We start from the raw sequence: 19,524 nt of genomic DNA, 5'->3' as shown, positions 1-19,524 counted from the left end.
AAATCCGTAGTCATTAATTTCTTTTCCAAGGCTAGAGAAGAGAGAGGACAGGTATCAAAAGAATATTCCCTAACAGTTTTCAAACCTTCCCAGGAAGAGTGAGTGACTTTATAACAGCTGATGGACCGGACCTTTCTTAGCTGGCCTAGCACCCAGCTTTGAATCATGTGAAAAATGGTCTTGTCTGAAGCATGATTCCTCATTTGGAATGCAAAGTCAGCTCTCCATCTGGGATTCTCTTGGGTGTCCTGGTCACAGGGATAGATTACTAGGCTGTCCACATTCTGCTGGCCTTGCTTGTGACCCAGGTTGAAAACAAATTCTTTCTCTTCCTCTAGGATGAGTATTTCTCAGCCTTCAAGCAGGCTTCCCGTCGGGAGGATGATATTGCTATAGTGACCTGTGGAATGAGAGTCTTGTTTCAAGAAGGTAGCAACCAAGTCCAGGAGATTAAGTTGACCTATGGAGGAATGGCTCCCACAACCGTACTGGCAGAAAAAACTTGCCGGGATCTTATCAGCAGGTAGGAGAATCCTAATCTGATCTTTTTAGCACAAAAGGGCCTCTTAGTGCAACAGTGTTCATTTTAAAGGGTTATTTTTATAGTAGCAGACCAAATTTTCTGAATCCTCACTTACGGTATGTGTAAGAGGTAGTGAAAAACAAGGGACAGAAGAGTGAGAAGTTTGGAGAAAACCCTGCATAGATCTGGGGGCTTGTCTGACCTTACCCAGACCTCTTCATGATCTCATGTGATTTCCAGTACTCCTTGCAAGAACTAAAGCACCCTCAAAGAACTGTGGAGTCTGTCACTGATGCTATTTCATTAAGCCATAGCCATGTTTTAGATCTGCCACAGTTTGTTTGAATACACTGATTGAGCTGGTCAAAAAACAGAATTCTTGTCTGGTGAGAAATTCTGAGATTTTCAAATTTTATTTAGTCCTGAATCATGACAAAAAGCAGGAATTTCAGAATTTTTAGAGAAACAAAATAGTCCAAAAATTCCCTTTTCAATTTATCATTTGGACTTTTATATCATATATAATCAAAACGAAGTTGAAATGAAACATTTTGTAATTCCTAAATGTTGATGAAATCATTACATTCCCCAGGAGGAACTTTTCAATTTCATCGAATCAGCATCTTCTGATGGAAAAACAATCTGTTGGAACGTTATTGTTGTTGATTATACCATTGCTATCGTGGCTACCAGGGGAGTGTTTTAGAGAGCAGAAGCAGAGCAGGTACTATGGAGAAATGGTCTCAATTATGCAGTTGCAGAGCACTGCATAGTTGCATCATCTCTTAATTTTTAATTAAATCAGTGGGAGTTCTGCTAGGGTAAGGCATGAGAAATGAGACAGAGATTTGTCATTGTGAGGATTTCATGCTGAGGTGTTGGAAGGATTAGTTAGTGAATGTCTGGCAAATGTTTTGACAATGTAGAGTGCTAGGGAAGTGCTCTATATTATTATTGTTGTTATTTATTTATTTGTTCCTGTGCAGAGAGTGGAATGAAAATCTGCTGCAGGAAGCCTGCCGCCTGTTGGCAGATGAGATGAACCTGTCTCCTTCAGCTCCCGGTGGGATGGTGGAGTTCCGACGCACGCTCACGCTCAGTTTCTTCTTTAAATTTTATCTGATAGTGCTTCAGAAATTAAACAAGCCATCTAATGAGAATGTAAGTGCTGCTCTCCCCTTGCTGGGGCTGGAATAGAGAGGGTTAAATAAAAGACTCCACGATGGAACTGAACCCAGACAGAGTGGACAGATTCTCAGCACATAGTGAAAAGTGCTGTTTTCAATGCACAGCCCCTGTGCTGGGGAGAGGGTGCAGAAGGAATCCATTATGCCAAGCCGCTCTGTGTTGTAATAGCTGCTGCTTCTTCCGTGTAGGGTAGAGATCAGAGCATCTGCCTAGCAGATCCACCCTCACTTCTCCTACAGTGGGCTGTGCTCTGTAGCAGGCAAGTGGGCTCCTAGGTTTCTGCTCTCTCCACACACTGTTGTCAGGGTTGTTGCTGTCCATAGGGGCCTGTGACAACATTGCCTCTTGCATTGTACAAAGATGGATGAGCCTACTGGGGATTGAACCCTGGACCTTCTCTGCTAAGAGCATGAGCCTCTACTGCCTAAGCTAAAGTAGCTGTTGTCTAACTTCTTTATGTGGACCATCCTGTAAAGGGGACACATCACACCACTGAACTGATGGGTTTACATCATCAGACTGAACCACGTTAGATGTGAAATTGCACAGTTCTGGGGTGAAAGTTAGGTGAAAAAGAGGAAGAGGCCAGAGACTACCTGGGAGACATGAGAAAAGGGAAACAGAAAACAGATGGTCATTTTTAACATGTCTTTGGCAGAATAACCTTGATGAGTTGGTCCCCTCCAAATACGTGAGTGCCACTGAGGTGTTTCATAAAGATCCTGTTGCCAATGTCCAACTCTTCCAAGTAAGTAGCAATATGCACACAGTCCAGGCTTGCCTCCTCCGTGATTCCAGACTCACCCTATTCTATTTCACCTCCTGAGCATGGCCAGCATTTGTCCTTGCCTGGATTCTGTCACAGTTGAGATTTTTATTGAGGCTTTAAGCACTTCCTTACTGGACTACTATGATGTTCTCTCCCTTAGTTCCCCAGAAACCTGATTGTCTAAGTGTATGACTCCCAGTAGGCTGCAGCTAGAGAGCTCTTTCCATTCAGCTCCTTCGTTCCCCCCGTCCTTGTCAAATTCACTGGCTACCCATCCAGTTCCAAATTCAATTCAAAACTGTGCTTCTGCTTCCCAAACCTCTTGAGCTGGCTCCTTTCTACCTCTGTCTTCATGGCCACAAACACCCCCTGCCTGCTAACATTAACCCTCCACTCATGGCCAGTTCTGCTCAGCAGAGAGGGGAAGATGCTTTTAAATTTGCACTGTCCCATGCTAGCCCTCCCTTCAAGCTGTTGGGTCATGTCAAAGAACACTTCAAATCCTTCTCTTCTCCTTAGCTTAGAGTTGTCTTTAAGCCAAACTTCCCTGCCCCATCTCTTTCTCTACCACAACATCGTCCTCTTCCACTCTCATACTCACTCACCCATATTTACTTTTCCCTTCCCCACTCCAACTACTTCCTACTTCTCCCATCACTGTCATAGGAGATGCCTTCCCCCACTCCCCAGCCTCAACATCTGGGTATCCTATGATAGGAGCAAGGATACCTAGTGTGTGTTTTGTTACAGGAAGTGCCTGCAGGACAATCTGTGGAAGATATGGTGGGACGGCCCATGGTGCACCTTTCAGCAGCCAAACAGGCATGTGGAGAGGCTGTCTATTGTGATGACATACCTTGCTATGAAAACGAACGCTACTTAACACTGGTCACCAGCACGAAAGCCCATGCCAAAATTATGTAAGTACCCTTTTTGTGCACTGGCATTTGTATTGTGTACCCAGCATTCCTGTTGGGCTGGAGGATGTTCTCCGAGGAAGTTCTAGCTAACTGAGTATCATTAGTTGCAGTTGAACTGTTGAGCATTGGAAGTTGCAGCTGTTTGTGCCCTAAAGAAAATATTAAAAAACAAAAAACAAACAAACATTCCTGCTCATGCATGCATGGTGTCCAGCAGTGAGTGTGAAATTAGTGCTGTGCTCCAGCATGGATGTGAGTTTAGTTCTAGGCAAAGTCCTCTGCACTAAGCAGAGGGAAGTCCCATACCCTTTGCGCTTGCACTTTTTTATTCTCAAGAGTGCAGGGTAAAAATAGGGAGCGGGACGGGCACTGAATGGGTGTGTCTGAGGGTACATGGATTTAAATACCATTCTCCATGCGCAGTTGGGACCTGCTTAGCTACATGCCGACCTTTTAGGCAGGCGCAACTGGTCGCTCCACATCAGCACTCATTTGGTAATGCAAGATTGCGTTCCTTTGTGCCCCTGTCCTGTTCTGCATTCTTTTATCTTAAATACATAATGCTGCACACCTGATCTGGACAGGCTCAAACCTCAGTGGAATGATAACTGAATGGATGAATGAGTTTCTAATGATAGGAATAAAGCTCTTTATACACTATACAAATTATATACATCCTTACTAATTAGGAAGACAGTTGGCTCTAGACATGTTTTGTCCAGATACAGCATGGCTAATGCATGGGTTGTAACTATGGCAAAATTGACACATGATTAGCTGCCTGTGTCCTAGCCTGGCACATGATGTCAGAACATTTATTTTGCAGTGTTGACTGGACCCCCTAACTCTCTGTGTCACTGATTTGGTTGGTTCTTCTTTCTCCTAGTTCTCTATGGGGCAGGACTCCCCAGAGTGCATTGCCCCACTTGCTGCTGTGTGAGTTTCCTTTAGGCATTCTGCCCCTTCCTCAGGCATTATGGGGTAGCTCCCCAGATTTTCCCCAGAATGCACTAATACATGTCAGGCAGTGTGGTAATCAGGGCTGCACAAACTCGGTTGACCCACTGGTTGGGAAATAAGTTCCTGTGTGGTGATAACTCAACTGCTGATGTTGTAACTTGGGCAAAGAATGTTGTGAACTGATTACAAAACACAGCTGTACTTATAGCGTAGATGTGACCTTTAGAGATGGAGAAGACCATCTTATTTATCCTCCTTGAAGAAATCTGGATCCTTCCCTACAGTGTACAGTATTTTCTGGTGGATGCCTTGCCTAGTCTTCTTGTGCATATTGTGTATGCGTTGTAAACAATAAAGTCACTCCAAGTTGTAGAGGAGCCAGGAGAATAGTTACTCAGATCCGGAGGAAAGCATGTCAGCCTATAGATTCACTGGGTGAACTCCCATGTATTTCAACAGGGATAGGATTTCACCTGCTATGTCTCAAGCAATAATCATTTAGCAAAAGTGTGTGTGTGTGCGTGCGCGCGTGTGCCTGTATATTACTGGCTTGGAGATCATTTGTGGGTCATATTTGAATAGAGGAAAATGAACTGGTCAGTGAAATATGGCATGGCCTTCAGCTCCTGATTGCATGAGAGTTCATGTGTGATTGTTCAGGCTCCCCATTTTACAATGTAAGATGTTCTTTTTATGCATCCTGATGAGCTACTGGCTTTTCACAAACTACTATTTTAGGGCACAATTTGTGTGGGAGTTTTAGAAACCTAAACCAACAGACTGTGATAATACTGCAGCTATTTTGCTGAAGTCAGTACATCATTCAGTCGGGGCAAACAAACCACAGCCCTTTCTATGTCAAATGGTTCCATTGTTAATCCAGCCAATTACACGTTGACATCACAAAATGCTACAGAGTGAGCTCTAATGTCTCTTGTAATATGTTTTTATGAAGAGTTTATATAAAAATCAACTATTCTATGGGTTTTTTGGTCATTGTTCCATCCATCACTTAAAACATTTAATGGTATGTCTATATACAGCTTCTGAAGACAAATGTTTGGCTAAATACCTCATTTGGTGACCAATGAAGACATTTAATGAAATCTTTTGTCTTTGGATTTTCCTTTTCTTTCATATCCAGTCAAATGCACATCAATCATAAATGAACACTTAGGACCCAAGCATCAGCCAGACCATCGGCCATGTTTCTCCTCAGAGGGGGTTGCATCTCAGTGTTGATAAATAGACCTGTTTATTATGTTTATGTTGCACCTTTTGTCCCAGAGGAATCCCAGGTTTCACAAACTATATACAGAAATCAGTCCTGGCACTATTAGTCAGACCTGGAGTGTGACATAGCAGCTGGGAGGGGAATTTAGGTAGGCAAAATATAACTGGCTAGTAGGCCATGACATCAAACCACAAACCATCTCTTGCAAAAAGATCCATGAGATTTTTAAGAACCACAATGATCAGAAGGCCGAAACAGTGTTATGTTTTATCTGAAAGATGTATATTACAGTATTGTCTGGAAAAGTAGATTAATTCAGTGGTTGGGAGTCAGACTGGAAGTCAAGAAACCTGGATTCTGTTCCTTGTGTAAACTTAGGCAAGTCACTCCACATCTCTGTGCTTCAGTTCCCCCCCGTAAACAGAGATAATAGTGCGTACATACCTTTTAGAAAGCACTTTGAAATCAATATATTAAAACCACTACATGAGTATTTAATAGTTATTTCCTGTATTAACCATAGTAATAGATATTTCCATCCTCCTTAGCATGCATTTGTCTGGAAAATGTTGGTGTACTAAGAGTTCATTGATGACTGAAACACCTTTGATTGGCTGTAGCTGAAAACAGAATTCTACAGAAAAAAAGTTTTAGCTAAATATCATTGTCAGTGGTCGCTGAAACAACCATTTTATCAGACTGTTTACATGATTTTAAATTGTAATCACACTTACAGGCAAGTGTAAATGGTTTACAAGCGAGCCGAAAAATGGCCCCAGCCAACCCAATACAAGGAGCTCTCTCTCTGTATATCTATTTATCTAACTAACTAAGATATTTTGTTTATGCATTCTCTTATTGGTTAATAATTCATGTGGGTGAGATGCTTATCTCTCAGAGTAGCATATTGTAGAAGGATCTAAATATATTCCGTTATGGACTACTAATTTCTTAATGTTGACAACAACCAGACAGTCAGCCTTCCAGAGTGTTCGACCATCCCGACTCCTGGATTCTATTGGCATGATTCTTCACTGCCCTGCCCCTTGTGTAGCCATTTACACCTGTGCTAAAGGAGTACAAAGTGTTACCATTCTGATCTGGCATCACTCTACACCTGCCCTGCACACCTGTGAATGACTGGACAGAGGGCAAGAGAGTCAGGGCAGAAAATCAGGCCCTGTAGAATCTTTAATATGCCATGCAAATTTATAGTGCCATGTACAAGAAAAATAGTAATTCTCTGCTTTTTGTGTTCCTCACTTCTTTAGTTCTATAGATATAACTGAAGCCCAGAGTGTCCCTGGTTTTGTGTGTTTCGTCTCTGCTACAGATATTCCTGGGAGTAATGTCACTGGGATTGCTCATGATGAATCTGTTTTTGCAGATAACACAGTATGTAGTTTCTTATCCTTTTTAAAAAAGTTGTCTGTATGGAACATAAAAGGCCAGGAGATTGTGGGGTTAATTACTTCTGGGGAAGTTCTCTGCAATATGTGGAGTGAAATCTTGACTCTGTTGATGTCAGTGCCAGTTTTGACATTAACTTTGGTGGGGCCAGGATTTCTGCCCCTGAATGTTCTTTAAACTGCAGACAGCTGCCACAAACTCACCCAGTTCTGTTACCAATGATAGAAGGTGCCATGTTTTCATGCAGCGGGATATGAGTATTTATTGACTTCCACCTGTCTGGGTGACTCTTAAGGCCCAGGTTGGTGGCAACAAATCATGAAGCTGGATTTACACCAGTGTAGAGAAAATCAGAATATTTCTCACTATACTTGAAGCTGGTTTTAATTGATTTCTTTTTGTGCAACATATTTTTTTGAGCAAATCAATGTGAGCCCCTCAGTGATTCATTATGGTGAGTATTGGAATATCTTTTTATGCATAGGTCACTTGTATTGGCCATATCATTGGTGGAGTGGTTGCAGACACACATGAACATTCCCGAAGAGCTGCTAAAGCTGTAAAGATCGAATATGAAGTCCTCACACCTATTGTCACCATGCAGGTAGGATGGCACAGATTTGATCATATGGTTAGTCAGTCTAAGACCTCGTAATGCCTGCTTCAGTCCTGTTTTCCTGAATATGGCTAATTGGGTTGTTGTTGTGTATTAAGTCACTCATGTTTTTAGCATTTGTGACATAGCTCTATCCTGATGGGTGTGGTAGAAGAGCCTAAATAAAACAAAATAAATCTCTGATATTATATTGGTTGTGAATGGAATCATAGGACTGGAAGGGGCCTCGAGAGGTCATCTAGTCCATCTCCCTGCACTCATGGCAGAACTAAGCTATTATCTAGAGCATCCCTGACAGGTGTTTGTCTAACCTACTCTTAAAAATCTCCAATGATGGAGATTCCACAACCTTCCTAGGTAATTTATTCCCATGCTTAACTAGCTTGACAGTTAGGAAGTTTTTCCTAATGTCCCACCTAAACCTCCCTTGTTGCAATTTAAGCACATTGCTTCTTGTCCTATCCTCAAAGATTAACAAGAACAATTTTCCTCCCTTTTCCTTGTAGCAGCCTTTTATGTACTTGAAAACTGTTATGTCCCCCTCAGTCTTCTCTTCTCCAGGCTAAACAAACCCAATTTTTTTTCAATCTTTCCTCATAGGTCATGTTTTCTAGACCTTTAATAATTTTGTTGCTCTTCTCTGGACTTTCTCTAATTTGTCTACATCTTTTCTGAAATGTGGCACCCAGAACTGGACAGTACTCCAGTTAAGGCCTTATGAGCACAGAGTAAAGTGGAAGAATTACTTCTTGTGACTTGCTTACAACACTCCTCCTAATACATCCCCGAATGATGGTTTGCTTTTTTTTTTGCAACAATGTTGCACTATTGACTCATGTGTAGCTTGTGATCCACTATGACCCCCAGATCCCTTTCTATAGTACTCCTTCCTAGGCAGTCATTTACCGTTTTGTATGTGTGTGCAACTGATTGTTCCTTCCTAAGTGGAGTACTTTGCATTTGTCTTTGTTGAATTTCATCCTATTTACTTCAGACCATTTCTCCAGTTTGTCCAGATCATTTTGAATTTTAATCGTATCATCCAAAGCACTTACAACCCTTGGGATCATCCACAAACTTTATAAGTGTGCTCTCTATGCCATTATCTAAATCATCGATGAAGATATTGAACAGAACCGGACCCAGAACTGAGCCCTGCAGGACCTCACTTGTTATGTCCTTCCAGCTTGACTGTCAACCACTGATAACTACTCTCTGGGAATGGTCTTCCAGCCAGTTATCACCCACTTTGTATTTCCCTAGTTTGTTTATGAGACAATCATGTGAGACAGTGTCAAAAGCCTTAGTAAAGTCAAGACCTACCACATCTACTGCTCCCTCCCCCGCAATTCCACAAGGCTTGTTACCCTGCTCTTGATAAATCCACGCTGACTGTTATTTATCAACTTATTATCTTCTAGGTGTTTGCAAATTGATTGCTTAATTATTTTCTCCATGATCTTTCCGGGTACAGAAGTTATGCTGACTGGGCTGTAATTCCCCAGTTTGCCCTCATTCCCCTTTTTGTAGATGGGCACTGTATGTGCCCTTTTCTAGTCCTCTGGAGTCTCTCCTGTCTTCCTTGATTTTTCCAAGATAATCGCTAATGGCTCAGATATCTCCTCAGCCAGCTCCTGGAGTATTCTAGGAATACTCCAATACATACCATGTTGTGAAGGCAATGGTTCAAGTTCTGTGAAATAGTGCAGTCAGTGTGAAGTCAATGGGTTTGCACCAGGTGTATATCAGCACAGAATTTGGCTTATTTTCAATATTCTGGGTCTGATTCAGATTGCACACCTGGTGAGACTTCATTGGGGTTACCCCTAATTTGCAGTGGTGTGAGAGGAAAATTGAGCCCTCTAATGACATTGCTGTATTAACTCTATGTGAGACTTTGCAGAACATTTTGCCTCTTTTCTAAGACTAATGAAATTAGGGAAATGCCCCCTGAAACTTACTTTATACATTTCCATTGACACATTGAGAACAAACCATGAAAATACAATCAGTCATCTAGTTTCCAAAGCAGAACTCTGTGTATATACAATTCGTGACCATTGCATGTGTTTCTGATGATACAAGCAAATGGCAATATTGAATCATAAATCACCCCGGGATAGGAGACACAATATTTATAAGACTTATAAGAATTCTAAGGATTTAAAGTTACCATGGGATTCTAGTGAATTTTGTAATGGTCAATACTGCATGTCCATGTGACTTGTAACATGAAATGGGTTTATCTGACTGTACCGGTATAAAGTGGATAGATATATAGATATCTTTCATTGACAGAGCTTGAATGGAGCTCTTCATGTTTTTGGAGTATTTTATGAGGAAGTTTTATGAATTCACAAACTGTATTTGAAAACTGTTAATTTTTGGAGGCTATCAAATAATTGATGTGACCTTTAGTATAAAAATGTCAGATCATGGAAGGGCCCAGATTAAAGCTGGTCTAAACAAATTTTTGTTCCTAATGGAAATTTTTGACAAAAATGAAAGCATTTTCATTTTGGTGAAAATTTTCCACTGGAAAAAAAAACAAAAACAATATTTAGGCTGAAAATAGGAGTTTGCTTCTTGTGGCCCTATTCTTTTCATGAGCTGGGATCCCTCGTGGGACTATATCTCTCATAATGCATCACTGTCTCCCTCTCTTGCTGAGGGAAAGATATGCATCACAGGTTCCCTGTCTGTGGTGCATTATAGGAAATGTAGTCCAGCCGGGATCTCAGCCCACAGAGAATAATGGCAACATGATGAGCAAATGACAACTCCTATTTTTGGCCAAAACACTAAAAATTTTCCACAGAAAGCAGACACCTCACAATTTTTTGTTGAAACCCCAATTTTCTGTCAAAGACAATTTAGATGGAAAATTTTCGACCCCCCCTAACTCAGATATCAACAGACCTTTACAATTAAAAATGTAATTAGTCTCAAGCCAGTTTTCTTGGCTTTGTCCCATATACTTCCTCTTGAATCAGAGAAAAGTACTGATGCCACACTAGTTGAAATATTTTGATCTACTATCTTTCTATGTCAAGTATCAGAGGGGTAGCCGTGTTAGTCTGGCTCTGTAGAAGCAGCAAAGAATACTGTGGCACCTTATAGACTAACAGACGTTTTGCAGCATGAGCTTTCGTGGGTGAATACTTGCATCCGAAGAAGTGGGTATTCACCCACGAAAGCTCATGCGCAAAACGTCTGTTAGTCTATAAGGTGCCACAGGATTCTTTGCTATCTTTCTATGAAATCTTAATGTGTCACTATGTTTTCTCAGGAAGCTATTGAGAAACAATCCTTTTATCAGTCTCCAAAGAAGATTGAGAAAGGAAATGTCCAGAAAGGATTTGAAGAATCCGATTATGTTGTGAAAGGTGAGCACAAAGATATCAACTCTCTTTTTCGAACAGATACAGCTCCTTGTCCGGCAACCTTCACATGAGAAATCCCATTGAAATCAAGAGAAGCAATTGAATGAGTAAGATTTATCATGTGAATAAGGTTTGTTGAATTGGGTACAAGGTTTCATTAACTGTGTAAATAGACAATGGGTAAAACTTTTTAAAGTTCCTATGTCAAATTTTCTAAAGTAACTTAGACACATTGGCTTCATTCACATGGAGAAATTGACTGGAATAGATCCCTGCGTGAACACTATTCTGGAATAAAAGTCACTTAACTATAGGCTAATTAATTACTCCACTTAGCAACTTTTATTCAGAAACAGAGTGCTCACACAAGGAGCTATTCCGGAACAGTTTATTTCAGTCTGTTTCTCCATGTCGATAAGGCCTCTGAAGCCTGTGTCTTCTTGAAAATCAATGGGTTTAAGCTTCTAAGTGCCTCAATTCCTTTTGAAAATGGGGGCATAGTCCCTTTTGAAAGTTTTCCCCAATGACTTTTGGCTTTAGGTCTTGTGACAAATACGGAGCTGTCTTGTAGTAATTTATTAATATTATATATTGGCCTGGTGTCGCAGGGTGCACTCACCACTAGGGCACCTCCTCCTGGCTGCTCTGGGGATTAGCTCCATCCAGGTGCTGCACCCTCCTCTGGCGGTCTTTCCGCCCATCTTCTTCTCTCATCCTGTTGCCCCTCTCACTCCAGTAGCTGCAGCTTCCTGTTCATGACTTGGCCTTCCGGTCAGGTCACTTTGATCCTCCCCTTCTGGTGTATCAAAGTCTTTCAAGGCAAACTGGCCCAGGCAGTCTGCTCTCCGCCATCTGGTGTGTGCCCCTTCCTCAGTGACTGACAGGGGAACTCGGGCCTGTCTTCTACTCCAGGTTCCAACTCTGAGGCCCTCTCAGGGCAGAGCTTGGTTGCTGATATCCTATACCTTGCTGCCTTTCCCCTGGGCCTCTCCTACCTTTCTGGCTCTCCTCCTTCTCTGGGTTTGGCAGCCCAAACTCCCTACTCCCAGGGAGGAACTGTAGGCTACCTATCTCTGGCCCCTCGCACACCTCCCTTTTCCCAGGGACTGACTGCAGACTACTTCCCTGCAGCCCCATTCTGCTGTCAGCTCCTGGGCTTTATACAGTCTCCTACTGTCCTGTCCAGCAGAGCCTGCATGTTTCTTCACACCTTTTCATTGGTTCTGTAGGGGAAATATACATTGGTGGGCAGGAACACTTTTATCTGGAGACTAACTGCGCCATTGCCGTGCCTAAAGGTGAAGATGGAGAGATGGAACTGTTTGTGTCCACCCAGAATACTACCAAGACACAGGTAACTTCTTTTATTCACCCAGCTGTCCATGTTGAATTTGGTGCTGCGAAGATCACTTCTATTAGACTGGGATAAACTGTTCATCTGCAATAGATGCTAGATTTCTCTTGTGTGAAAATAGAAAGCAGGCTCAGAGAGATGGGACTAGGCTATAAAGTCTTTTACATTTAGGTCATCAGTGGCAATCCAGTTCCTGGTGGCAAGTGTTCATGTTGCAAAAAACCCTTCCATTTTAGCTCGCACTCATCCAGGGGTGAGCAAACTATGGCCCGTGTGCCACAACTGGCCCATCACACCTTTTGATCTGGCCCTCAACTCCCGCTGGGGAGCAGGGTCATGGGTTTGTTGCGTTTTGGAGCCGAAGGGGGGACATACTTCCAGGAGCTGCTTGCGGTAAGTGCTGCCTGGAGCCTGCACCCCCTGCCACATCCCTGATCCCCCTACCACCCTCCAAACCCCTCAGTCCCAGCTCAGAGCCACCTCTTGTACCCCAAGCCCGTACCCCCAGCCAGAGCCCTCCCCTCTCCCCCCCCCAGTGCCCCAACAGCCTGCCCCATCCCTGATCCCCCTCCTGCCCTCTGAACCTATTGGTCCCAGCCTGGAGCCCCCTCCTGTATCCCCAAACCCCTCATCTCCAGCCCTACCCCAGAGCCCGCACCCCCAGCTGGAGCCCCTGCCCCCTCCAATACCCTACCCCCAGTTTTGTGAGCATTCATGGCTCACCATACAATTTTCATACCCCGATGTGGCCCTCAGGCCAAAAAGTTTGCCCACCCCTGCATTAGTTGTTGACTATCTCAGCAGAGAGGCCAAGGATTGAATGGGCACAGAGGCTGAATTGCACTATAGAGAGGGGGGTGGTATAAAACCCAATTAACTGGAATGACCCTTTCCTCTCTAGGGGTGATCCCTTCAGAATAGGATGAGCAGACAGCAAGTGTGAAAAATCGGGACAGGGGATGAGGAGTAATAGGCATCTACATAAGACAAAGTCCCAAATATCGGGACTGTCCCTATAAAATTGGGACATCTGGTCACCCTACTTCAGACCAAGCAGGGAAATGCAGGGGAGCTAGCACTGGCTCTGCCTGTGCTTTTGTATTCTTGTGGATAAATTAAAGCCTTGAAGACGGAAGGCCAATAATGTACTTCCAATGAGCTCTACAATCACTCCAAAAAGAGACTGGACTTTTATATGGCTATTGGGAATATCCATAGTTATTATTAATTATGGTAAAACTTTTGGAAGGGATATTAAACCTCATGCTTCAGATTTTGGGCCTATCTCAAACTGTGGGGTGATTTTGCCATTATGGGTGGTAGCCTGAGAAGGACTCCGTATCCAGCCTCTGCTCAGGAGGCTTCTAGCCCTTCCCTCAGCCCTGGTGCACACACGCGTGTGTGCGCACACAGACAAACACACACACAGCTGGGCATGGTGAAGCCCAGTGCACACTGGGGTAGCAGGAGCTCCTTTACAGCCCTGCAGTCTGACAAAGACTATGCAAACACAGATCACATCCTGAGCTTGATGAAAAGCTCAAGGAAAGCTGTGTCTGAAGGGGCCCAACCCCGCCGATTCAAGAGAAGATTCTTGGATGAATGGGAGCCACATGCAGACAGGGAGGTGAGAACACAGAGACCGTTGGGCTTTGCAGGATATGTAACTCTGAGGATCTGCAGAGCTCTCACTTGGTTCGGAGGGTTAGGAAGTTTCTTACGCTGGGCAGAGCAACCCATTTATTCCACCACAGTCCAGATTTCTACCCACTTTGAAGATGGAAAACCCTATGGAGAAGTGAGGGGCCCGGTTTCGGTGTTTGCTGCTGGGTTTCTGGATCAGGGACACCAGCACACTGCAGAAATGCAGGCACCTCTTGCTGCCGTCACCCTGCAAAACTTCCAGCCAGTACTGGGGATTCATCCAAAATGTGTCTGAGAAGCAAAACATAAAGACCTTCTGGCCACGTTTTCCATCACACATTTTGTCGTGTTTCCACGTGATACCAGGCTTCAGGCTGAGTGGGGGAAGCAGCTCATTTATAATCCCCAGAGGCCCCAACCAAGGTCAGAGCCCTACTGTGCTAGATAATACACAAACATATAGTGAGAGAGAGGCCCTGCCATGGAAGATCTCACAATCTAAGCAGACAAGACAAAGGGTGGGAGGATTAACCTATTTCCTTTTCCCTTTAGGAGTGTGTTGCTAGTGCATTAGGGGTCCCAGCGAATCGAATTTTAGTTCGAGTGAAGAGAATGGGAGGAGGGTTTGGAGGCAAGGAGTCCAGAAGTACTCTTGTGTCAACAGCAGTAGCTGTGGCTGCATTCAAGTAAGTTTTGCTGTTGAGAGGTGGGCTCCTTTATCACCTATTGCATAGACCCAGGAGTCGCATCCATTGTCCTTTTTAACAAGATGAGGGAGGTCGGCGTGCTTGTGATTCAGGACTGGTGCTTAAACACTTGCTTCCTGGACCAGAATCTTTCTCAGCTTCTTACTCCCAAAGGCTTTTAACAGGGTTGAGAATCCCTGGGGTAGGTCACTGATGGGATCCTCAGCTGGAAAGGGGAGTTTAAATGGCTTTCAAGCAGATGCAGCCCTTGAATGGTTTGTTAATGCATGTGAATAGGGTGGGCAGAGCAGCAGGATGACAGCCATCTCTAACATCAACTGGGGGAACCTGAAGGAAATAAAGCCACGTTGTTGATCCTTCTGTGTTTCCATATAGCTACTATATCTGAAATGCTTGGTCCCCTTCTTTCACTTCCCTGATTCCCCAGCCGCTTTCAGAACCCAGCACAAACCTTACCTCAGCTACACTGTGTACTGACAGGGATATGACAACTAGTTCCCACTCTAATCCTTGCTGTTATTACTATCCCCACACCGCCACTGGTGTCTCTCTGCCTGCTCTTTCCGTGTACCCTCTGGCCTTTTGACTGTACCTAGAGATGGGCCCAACCTACAGAATACTGAACCTGAATGTCAAATGCTTCCAAATTCGGGGGTGTTTGGATCTGGGGTTTTGGTTCACACCATCATAAAGAGCATGGCCATTTGTAAAATTTGGATCAGGATTTCAAACAAACCCAAAATTTAAGGTTTTTGTTTCTGGAGCTTTGATGGGGGCCCATCTCTAATTGTACAGTTTCCATTTTTGTAACTGAATATGTACTTTGAAGTGAGAGATGTGCGTGCAGCCCGTCATAAAGCTGGATGCATTCTGCCAAGGATACTGCCTGTGCTGCAGCAGTAACTTTGATGGAGTCCACTGGGATTAGTTGCTGTGGTGGAGAAACGTCTCTTGCCTTTTCTGAGGAATCAGTAATACAATTTATTTGTTCTTCCTCTGTCCTCTGTAAGCCACATAAAGTATTTCATATCCCTGGACATTTCTGCTCTGAAACCTCAGAAAAAGCAGAAGAAAGGCAGAAGGCTCATTAGACAAGGAAGAACAACTCTTCCTCCTAAGGGATGAAATGTAAACTCACTTAAATAACTAAACAGCTAAAGCCAGGCTGTCAAACAGAAGCCTAGTTGCTCTTAGCACCATTACATAATTAAGTTGGCTAGAGGATGTTAATTAATGATGAACTACTTAATGATTAGTACTCATGTTTCTAAGAAGCCCTGATATCTAGGCACTGTTGCAGGAATATAAAACATGAAATCCCACCTTATAAGAAGAAAGATCTTAGCCTCTCCTGCCCATCAATAATGCTAATTGCTTGAGAGGAAAGAGAATAATCCAGGTGATTTACTTCCTAGCTCATGCAGCCACTGCCAATCTGCAGCTTAGTTGTAATGAAAAATCTTACAAAAAGAGAGAAGTCATTCCTTGTGCCAAGAAGGTAGCAAGTTTCAGACTCAACATGATCTCAGCATGATCAATGTATCCTTTAACAGGACTGGTCACCCCGTACGATGCATGCTGGATCGAGATGAGGATATGCTGATTACTGGTGGGAGACACTCCTTTTTGGGAATCTATAAGGTACACAGATATTGTGAAGAAATATACATCTGTTATCTAGATAATGTCATGTTAACGAGTGTAATTGAGTAGTGAGGTATTGTAATGAACTAGCTAGTGTGTATGTCACTGACCTGTACTGGATAGAGTCAGAGAGGCTCACCTGGGTCATATTCCCTACTCTACTGACACCTAACTGAGATTCTCTTTTAGCTCAAAAAGGAAGTGTCTGAGCTTTTGGAGCAGAAGTATCTAAGTCCTGTCTCCACTGCAACCACAGCATGTGGCATATTGACAAATGTAACACTCTTTAGCTGGCCATGAATTTGTTAGTGTTCACTGATGTAAAGTTCTGTTACCTCATGTCTTCTCAAAACCCCACTGAGCTTCTTTTTATATTTGACTTTTCTTTTTGGGGAAAAAAAGAGGGTTTGGCCACCATGAATGAATGACACTCATTCAAGAGGTGTTTCTTCTGGGGGAAGGTTGAGGCTCATTGATGGGGCCCTTTGTGAGAGAAGCCTCCAGTGGTACTGTCTATGATGTAGTTGTTCTGTGACTAAGCAGAAGACATCACCCACCAGGCCTGACAAGCTGCCACCTTTTATCAACATGAGGGCCATTCAGGGTTGGGGTTTTTTTTGGAACAAAGTTGTTGCTATGACATTTTGTCTTCTTTACCTGAGGAGTGAGATCTTCTTGTCAAGATGTCAGTAGGAAGGGTTGTACGGTCTTAAGCAACTAGCGAGGATAAACCTGAAGGGACTGTTTTTACACAGGTCGGCTTCATGAAGAATGGTAAAATCAATAGTTTGAAGGTGTCATACTACAGCAACGGGGGCAACTCTGAAGACCTTTCTGTGCCCGTAAGTAGGAAAAAATGTCCTGGCTGTTAACTAGAGAAACCGACCTGACAGAAATGTTGGGAAAGACGCTTGTCTCAGTGTTTCTACATGTTAGAGATTGAGGCCTGTCACATTTCATTTCAGAGTTGCATTCATTTTCAGCTGTCCCCAGCAACACTCACTCATTTTGTTCTCCATTGTAACTGAAGACAGAATGTGCCCATTCTGCAGTACCAATAACTGCTGTCTGAGCCAGCTCCAGCAGAGACTGCCATAGCACATGGTACACAATCCTCACTATGGCTGTAAGAATTCAGACTGTGCAAGAGACTTCAGGAAAGTGTACTTTATAACACAAATGGCGGCGGCAGTAGATTTTTTTGCACAGTGCAATATGGATACTGTATCATCAGTATAACAATGTAGTTCCTACAGTCATAGTTACTATATAATGAAATAAATGACCAGGCATGTCTTTATTTGATATTGATAGTACTACTTAGTGCTTATACGGTGCTTTATATTTTCAAAGCACTCTGCAACCACGGACTAACATTTGGATTTTATCTGTTCAATTATTACAAATAGTAAAACAACATATTGCAAAAAAAACGATTCACTTATTCTATACATCTAGTTTAAATGCATTAGATTATACGAATGTAAAAATGTACAATAATGGAATTTTAGGGCTACAATAGCTTTTCAACAATTTTAAACACAATTTTGGAGTCAGGTTCTTAGAGTGACCTGCATTTTGTATGTGGGACCCATTTTGCCCTGGATTACATCAGGGTCGCTCCCATTGCACTCATCGTGAGCTGGGTGGGCATGCTCTATGGGAGCGCAGTGAAGGAACAAAATGGACACCGTGTAGAATCAAGCATGTGGGTTTATTACACACAGCGCTGGCGGAGTGTCACTTTGCTTATTAGGCTAAGAGACACTACCAAACAATTGATTACAAAGGATTATATGGATTTTCCATGGGCGGAGGGAAGTGAGGTGGTGGGTGGTCCCGAGCCGCTGGATAGGTCTAGCAGCAAGACAAGGTAAGTACAGTAGCCAATAGTCAAAGATTACATAATGTCTCCGCCCATGGTTTCAGGTTAACAAGTAACATACAATTAGTATACAGGTGTTTTTCTTTAAACAATGTATAAAGTATATTAGTATAAAATATATATGTTGCATTCTGATTTCAGTTCCATAGGAATGAGGTAGTCCTTCTGATTGTCCAACAGGTACATACCTAGGGGTTAAAACAAAAAGATATTTGAAAAGTATATGGCAATAGAAACTGTTTTTCCATGTTGCTCATTTGAGCTTCTAAAAGCAGGCAATGGTATCTGTGGGAAGCAGGACGGAGGATGTCATATCTCATATTGACATGTTTGAACCTCTTCCATAAACTCAAGGTTGATGTGTGGGGAGAGTAGCCACCTCCTCTTGCCCGACGAGTGGACACAAACATAATGGGCTTCTTTCATTCCTTTGGCCTGTTTGCAGCTTCAGATAAAAGTACCAATTATTGCTCCCCATCTGGCATTTTGCAGACCAAGTTTATTTTAGTAAAAAGGAAGGTTGTCTTTTGTTTGCTCTGCTTTTCTTAGCTAATATTGTCCACTGTTTACTGGGCCTCTGGCCTCTTGACCAAACTCTGGACTTTGGGCCTGTAAAAATTGCTGACACAGCCTGTATCAGGTTTTTACGTAACAGCACATGGATTTTGGCCCTTCACGCAGAGATTAGCTCATTGCCCATTAAGGGTCTTTTGTTATTAAATTAGGATGGGATTTTTAAAAGTGCTCAGCATTGGCCTCACTCTGTTCATAGAATCATAGATACCAGGGTTGGAAGGGACCTCAGGAGGTCATCTAGTCCAACCCCCTGCTCAAAGCAGGACCAATCCCCAAAAGCAGGACCAGTCCCTGTTGAAGTTAATGGTAGAACTCTCTTGGACTTGAGTGGGAGCTGAGTTGCACCTATGCTGAGTGCTTTTGAAAACCTCACCCTAGTGCTGGCAGTGTGCTTGGTGCTGTACAAAACAGAAAGGAAGGGAAGGGACCTGATCCTGCAAACACTACTTGACCACCCTTACTCATGTAGTTGTCCTCATTCTCACGGGCCCAGATTATGCTTCCCTACTCACACTGAAGCCAGCAGGGCTACTTGCTCAGTAACATACTACTCAACCTGTGTCAGGGTGGCAAAGTCAGGCTCACAAATAGTGCCTCTATAAGGGCTGGATTGTGGCATTTAGCTGCAGTCCAGAGTAGGGGCCAATGTGGGGCAGCACCATCCCAGGAGGAGTTTTCAGAAGGACTTTGCTCCAGGAGTCACAACACCTC

At 43.2% G+C, this 19,524-nt stretch overlaps 1 protein-coding gene across 1 annotated transcript in view; it reads left to right on the top strand.

Moving 5' to 3' along the window:
• The window catches only part of XDH (xanthine dehydrogenase), a 73,445-nt gene that overhangs the window by 35,588 nt on the left and 18,333 nt on the right, over positions 1–19,524 (top strand). Inside the window, 11 exon segments of the mRNA XM_045009723.1 lie at positions 339–523; positions 1,510–1,684; positions 2,370–2,459; positions 3,231–3,400; positions 6,866–6,989; positions 7,489–7,608; positions 10,910–11,006; positions 12,233–12,357; positions 14,554–14,687; positions 16,262–16,349; positions 17,108–17,194. Of these exon segments, the coding sequence (XP_044865658.1) occupies positions 339–523; positions 1,510–1,684; positions 2,370–2,459; positions 3,231–3,400; positions 6,866–6,989; positions 7,489–7,608; positions 10,910–11,006; positions 12,233–12,357; positions 14,554–14,687; positions 16,262–16,349; positions 17,108–17,194 (1,395 nt within the window).

Source organism: Mauremys mutica, chromosome 3 (assembly GCF_020497125.1).
Source record: "Mauremys mutica isolate MM-2020 ecotype Southern chromosome 3, ASM2049712v1, whole genome shotgun sequence".
In the NCBI taxonomy this organism is placed as follows: Eukaryota; Metazoa; Chordata; order Testudines; family Geoemydidae; genus Mauremys; species Mauremys mutica.
This window is presented reverse-complemented; position numbering and strand designations above follow the sequence as displayed.